The sequence below is a fragment of the Durio zibethinus genome, chromosome 24, assembly GCF_047325235.1.
Source record: "Durio zibethinus cultivar Kanyao isolate XHJ-2024 chromosome 24, ASM4732523v1, whole genome shotgun sequence".
Taxonomy (NCBI): Eukaryota; Viridiplantae; Streptophyta; class Magnoliopsida; order Malvales; family Malvaceae; genus Durio; species Durio zibethinus.
The window spans coordinates 3,428,931-3,435,132 of record NC_143185.1 but is presented as its reverse complement, the minus strand read 5'-3'; the positions used below and the strand labels follow the sequence as shown (position 1 = coordinate 3,435,132).

The window sequence follows — 6,202 nt, the reverse complement described above, 5'->3', positions numbered from 1 at the left end:
TTTTTTTAACATCTTTGGATGAATAATTTTCTGAGACAGAAAAAAAAAAAAAACAGAAATAATAAGGATCCTGTGACATTTGGGTTGTAATCATTCAAGTATGGCTGATCTGGAATGATAATTGTTTTTCTACCTTTGGTATGATCTAATTATACAAGCCATAAATCTATACGAGCTATAGCTTGCCTACCTAATTAATTCAATTAACTTTCAATCAAACAAAAAGCTGCCAGTTGACTTTCTTTTGATCATGGGTCATGGGATGCACAGCCTCACAAGAAAGTACGTCAAACTTTAATTCTTCAGTATATCCAATGAACATAAGTTGTCCATTCATTTAATTTTACATTTTTTATTTTTTTCCTTTTTTTCCTTTAAAATCCAAAATAACTGTTAATGACAAGGTCCTTCAGCAATTGCTCAGCCCAGGAAAACTCATCCATGGATAATGACAACTAAAACCTTCTTCCTTAGGCTTCAAAGCATAAAAAGCTTGAATGAAAAGTACTCAAATTCATCTCATAATTCCAAATGCAAGATTTTACAAAGGTGACAATTTTTTTTTGTAGGCAGATAATCAGGACAGAAATATTGCATAATTCTCAACCAAAGATATCTACTACAATAATGTGACATTTACACTTCTGTTCTACCACTAAAGGGGAGACTGGTTTCTTCCTTGAACAAGACCTATAGCAAAGAAAATAAGCCAAGATCAAAAGAATCCTAGGAAGCCCCTAAAACAAGAAGGCTCCCCTTTAGAAGAAATTAGCATTTTCCTCCAATGTGATATCACTAAGCTGGTAGTCTTTCCCTTGATTTGCACCATCATCAAAAAGCCATTTCTCAAGCAATGACAGTTGCCCCTGGGCATTAGGATCTGGTTTACTTTCATCTTGGAAAAGGCTTGCCTCAGGTGACATAGATTGTGAGAAATCAGAATTTGAAGAATCCAAAGATTCAAAGAAAAACAGTGACTCAAAAGCCTCTGACATTTCTATGCTGCTTTTGTCTTCCATCCTTCGAGTCCCTTCACTAGAAGCAGAATCTATCCCAGCCATGTTGTCAAATGATTGTTGAGTGGCAGCAGAGTTTGTAGAAGCAGGCTTTGATGAATTTCTCATCCAACCTTCTAACAACTTGGCTATGTTCTCTGTGCTCGATACATAGCTTCCCGGTTTTGCATAAGATATGTATCCATTAGAGGGTTTCAGCTCAGATAAGCCACTTGATTTCTCTGGGAACAATGCATCAGATAAAGCCTGTTTAGCCATTTGGATATCAGTCTGTAGCGTTCTCTCCCATTGGCCTCTAGAATTTTGGTGTGATGAGGTTGATGATGATGATGATGATGATGATAAACCATCTCTAGGATAACCTCCACCACTGCCTTGGAGCTTCTTCAGCTTCTTCTTCAAGTGAGTGTTCCAATAGTTTTTGATGTCATTGTCTGTTCTTTGAGGAAGGTAAGATGCTATTGCAGCCCATCTGCACAATATTAATTGCCCCATTTATTACACTGCTTTGACAAAACCATTTTATTCATGCCATCTAAAAAATTAAACAGATCAGAGAAAGATAGATTACCTGTTGCCTAATAGAGCTTGAAGGTCTATTATCATTTTCTCTTCATGTTCTGTAAAGCTACCCCGTTTAATCCCTGGCCTTAAGTAATTAGTCCATCTAAGCCTACAGCTCTTGCTACATCTAAGCAACCCTGGAAAGAAACCAGAAACAAACAAAGATTTATAACTTCACTTGTATACAATCAAATCAAATTTGATCTTTTCACATGCCACGAAGGGAAAACAAAATTTGAAAACTTTTGATTGCATTTCCTTTATGATCAAAATACCAAACCAAAACCAAAAGACAAAACAAAATCCTGTTGCTTTAAAAAGAATGCAGCCCCAAAATAGAAAGCCATTTAACCCAAACCTGTGTTGGTAGGAACAGCCTTCCAATTCCCAGGACCATGTTCTTGAATATAAGACACCAAGAGGATATCTTCTTCAGGAGTCCATGGCCCTTTCTTCACACCTACCTTTTCACAACAAGGTGGTCTCCCCATATCACCTTCTTCTTCTGAAACTGAAGATGAGAAAACAGATTCTATGCTTTTGATCTCTAGTTCTCTATTCTTTTCTTTAGTTTTCTTCTTGGAAGCTTAAAGACAGGAGCCTAAGGCCAAGGTTTACTTAGGTCCTGCTTTGCATATATAGAAAAGAGAATGTGAGAGAGGACGCTGACCTAAAAGGAGCAAAAGAGGACCGTTTCAACTCCCTCTCCAAAGAGTCAAAAGATGACAGCAAGAGCATTAACTCAAGGGGAGGGAGGGAAGAGGCAGACAAGGCCAAAGTCAGCTCACCTGTGGCAAAGCCAATGCCTCTTCTACCTCATCAAACCGCGTGGCATTCAATGTGAGTTGTGCTCTGAAGGAAACCTATATCCAGTCTCAGTCTGCCATATTTATTACTGTAAAAAAAAAAAAAAACCCTTAATTTCTCGTTATTAGAATTAGGTTCTTAAATCAAAAAATTAAAAAATATAAAATATAAAATATTTAGAAACACTGTTAATTAGATTTTATCTTTAATTATTTATTAATCATTTAAATATAATAACGATAAATAATAAAATATTCACTTTTATATAAAAAAATTATATAAAACACGTATGTGTCACAAATAGAGATTCAAATTTTAAAATTGTGTGACAATGAACTTGAGATTGCCTACTCTCCTTGATACGTTATGACTCATGCATATATCGATGTACGTGTGTTTTATTAGTTTTTAGTCAATAAATTAATCAGATTTAATTAACAAGCTATATTTATCTTAATTATAGTAGGCTGATAAAGAAATTATTAGGTGCTTGGCTAATCAAGAAATTGACTATAATTGACAATGATATTTTTAACAAATCCCTTGCTTGTCATGCATGCATATCATGGCTGCTTTTGAAGTCAGCAAATTGAATTTAATTTTCATACTATTAATTTCCACATCAAGTTTTTCTTTCATTTTTTAAACACTTTGCACAATTGAATAGACCTTTGCCGTCTCATCATATCTATGTCCACATATCATCTTACGACTTGCATGAAAAAAATAAATATGTTTTCCTATCACAAGAACATTGACATCTCAAAATGCTAGTTGGTGGAAGCCTTAAAGAATGTTTTTTATTGTTATTATTATTATTATTATTATTAAAACAAATTTTTTTCTAGATATTATATATATATATATATATAGATATAAAAATTAATTAAGTTGGGAAGAGAGGAAATTTAGTAAATGACCCTTTTTTTTTCTTTTTTATGAAAAGGTGTGGTTATCAATAAAACAATAGTTCAAATGCAAAACTTGATGAGCACCTAATTGGACACATAAATGGTCATGACCAAGGATAAGTGAAGGGTGTTACAAAGTTTTAAACCAAGAGATCATGTGCTTTTTTTTTTTTTTAAAAATTTTTCATTTGCTTAACTCGAAACAATTGAGAAATCTAAATGCATAAATTTAAATTTAAATTTATATATAAGAGCATTCTCTGGTCAATTATTCTAATTTTGGACCTAAAGCTATCGATCCTTCCTTTTAAACAACATTGTTTATGATTATTAATATAAAAGTTTAGAATATGTCTTACTCTAGATGAAAATAGTTTCCAAAACTAGAAAAATGATCAATACTACTTATCAGGTTGCTCAAAGATACATTATCATTGTTAAAGTTAATGTTTCATGACCACAATGGACTAGTTCTCAAGAAAATAAAAGTCTTTTTGCCAATGAGAATTGCTATGCTTAAAGGCAAAAGTTGGTTTTTATCCCTTTTTTAAAGCACAAAGTAGAATATATCACGTCATGAAAAATGATGGATTTTAATTGAGAAGGATGCATGCATGATGCATGATAGCCCACAAAATCTTTTTGCATTTGCACAATAAAAGTCTTCCTTCAATCAATCTTTTTCATCATCTTGAAAGATAATACAAGACATGGAACTCTCTTAAACATCAAGAGAGTAAAAAAAAAAAAAAGGTGATGAACTCTAATAAATACATTCATCCACCGTGGGTCCATGACCATAGCAATGACATTCAAATTCAAAGGGTCAACCTTTGGAAAATCAGTCCGCAAAGGAAATCCTTAATGTTTTACCATCACGTCAAATTATAACATACACACGGTTTTTGGTTAGCCAACAATAAATGGTTTTAAGCTACCATGTTGACTTTTTCACTTATGTTCAATAATTAACTCGTTCTTGACTCAAATAGTGAGGTGGAGTGGAATTTGGATAAAAATATATAAATTTGAATCCTCATACTATTTCAAAAAATTCCATTTAAACATAAATATTTGAGACAATATGCTTGATGATCCAATTCAAAGCCTCGTCAAAGTAGAAAATTCTAAACGAAAAAAAAAAAATAATAATGAAAGATTTTTGTGTGTATATCTTGCCATGCCACAATTATGCAAAAGCAAGCGCCCTACATGCATGTAAAAACATGCCATGCTACTGTCATGCAAATGGCAGGAATATAAAAACTGACTTAAAAATGCTTAAGAATGGCTTTGATGACCAGTTTTCGAGGGTTGTTTTCTCTCAATTCTTATATTTAATGGAACATGTAGTAGATAAGTAGTAGAGACCATGAGTGTAATCCAAGGAATTGCGAACCAGCTCATTGCTGAATTTCATAAATGAACATGCAAAAACCTGGACATTTTTTACACGCGAGCAATTAAGACAAAGAGAAGATTTGGCAGACCCTGCTGGACTCTTAGCTGGTCTAAATTATGGGCTTTGAACCCTTCATTTATCATTCAAAATATAATTTGCCTCTAATTGATGGAAACCAGCCCTTTAATAATCCGAATTAGATAAGTCTCTCTCCACTTTAAATTTTTATGTATTAAAAAGTTTATAAATCGCATTAAAAGATTTATAAGCTTAAACAAATCCTCCCCCCCCCCCCCCCCTCCTCCCAAAAAAAAAAAAAGGTCATTAACAAAATTTCCATCCTAGTTGAGGTCATAATCTACTGTAATTATCAAAAACAAAGCTCAATCTAAAGATCCATAAAATAGAAATGATTAGAGGATGTCGGAGTTTGTAATCAGAGATGCTCTTTGATAATATCTAATCAATAGCTTGTAAGTGAATAGAAAGATAAATTAATGTAAAAATGGAAATAATTGGAATTGGATCATAATCGAAAAAAATGAAAAAAAAATGGAAATAGAATTAGTGGTTAGAATCAGAACCTTTGTGGACTCTCGAATTACCTTTTATATATTTAACTCCTTGCTAGGTAATGCGTAACCCTTGCATTATACCTCCTACCTGGCAATATTTCAAATGTCACCAACATCATTATTCATATGGGAAATTTTATTTGCAGTCGTAATTTTGTTGATGACAATCACATTTTTTTATTACAAAATTATGGCTAATAATGCGTATCCATATATATGTTATAACTACAAGGAATGTAATTAGTATGGATGTTATTAAGAATTATTTCCCAGAAAAGGAAATTAGTTTATCCATTTGATAAAAAAATTGGATTTTTATTTGCCTCAGTTGTAATCAATTCCGAACAATACTGATTGACACTTATGAAATTTTTAATTTCAAATTATTTTTCATAAACAATAAAAATATGAAAAAAAAAAAAAAACAGTTGGAAGAGCAAAAAAAATTTGTAAAATATATTAATTTAGAGTATCATCCCTTAAAGATCCCTCATCATCATCATCATCATCAATTACATTAATGTTTAATATTACACAAAATCTGATCCCTGTTCCTCATGTTGTAAGCCATAAGAACCCCTTTGTCCAAAATGTGAGAGGCTGGGGAACATATGGATCCAAAGGCACAAACCTACTATAAAATTGTTAATGAAAGGGAAAAAAAATTGTTAACATTGACAGTGCATAAGCTGATCTGCGGCCAGGGCAGTTGTAAGGCCACCTACAGAATTCCATGTGCCCATTTTCCTTCTCCGTGTTCCTAGTTAATGTGGCTACCTACCAAAATTGGGCCTTAAATATTGGCACATCTTTGGACCCCGTCGATTCCTTCTTTTTCAAGTTTTCTAAATGAATCCATTAATTCCGTGTAGCTATGACATCTGTGTTAGACTCATAGAAAAAAATCGAAAAAATAAATATTTATTT

At 32.7% G+C, this 6,202-nt stretch overlaps 1 protein-coding gene across 1 annotated transcript; it reads right to left on the bottom strand.

Annotated features, from left to right (window-relative positions):
• Positions 1–505: 505 nt before the first annotated feature.
• On the bottom strand, positions 506–2,200 carry LOC111315980 (myb-related protein 306-like). Its single transcript, XM_022917997.2, has 3 exons — positions 1,939–2,200; positions 1,588–1,717; positions 506–1,488 (listed from the first exon to the last, which is right to left on the bottom strand). The coding sequence occupies exons 1-3, from the start codon at positions 2,069–2,071 to the stop codon at positions 759–761; spliced, it is 993 nt and encodes a 330-aa protein (XP_022773732.2). The 5' UTR covers positions 2,072–2,200; the 3' UTR covers positions 506–758.
• Between the last annotated feature and the right edge of the window lie 4,002 nt (positions 2,201–6,202).

What these genes read in the sequence shown, in the direction of transcription:
- LOC111315980 (XM_022917997.2), bottom strand. Translation starts at nt 2,071, where the DNA reads ATGGGGAGACCACCTTGTTGTGAAAAGGTAGGTGTGAAGAAAGGGCCA. An exon ending in GGCTGTTCCTACCAACACAG is followed by an intron (nt 1,718 to 1,938) that starts GTTTGGGTTAAA and finishes GTTTCTTTCCAG; the next exon opens with GGTTGCTTAGATGTAGCAAG. An exon ending in CAAGCTCTATTAGGCAACAG is followed by an intron (nt 1,489 to 1,587) that starts GTAATCTATCTT and finishes AATATTGTGCAG; the next exon opens with ATGGGCTGCAATAGCATCTT.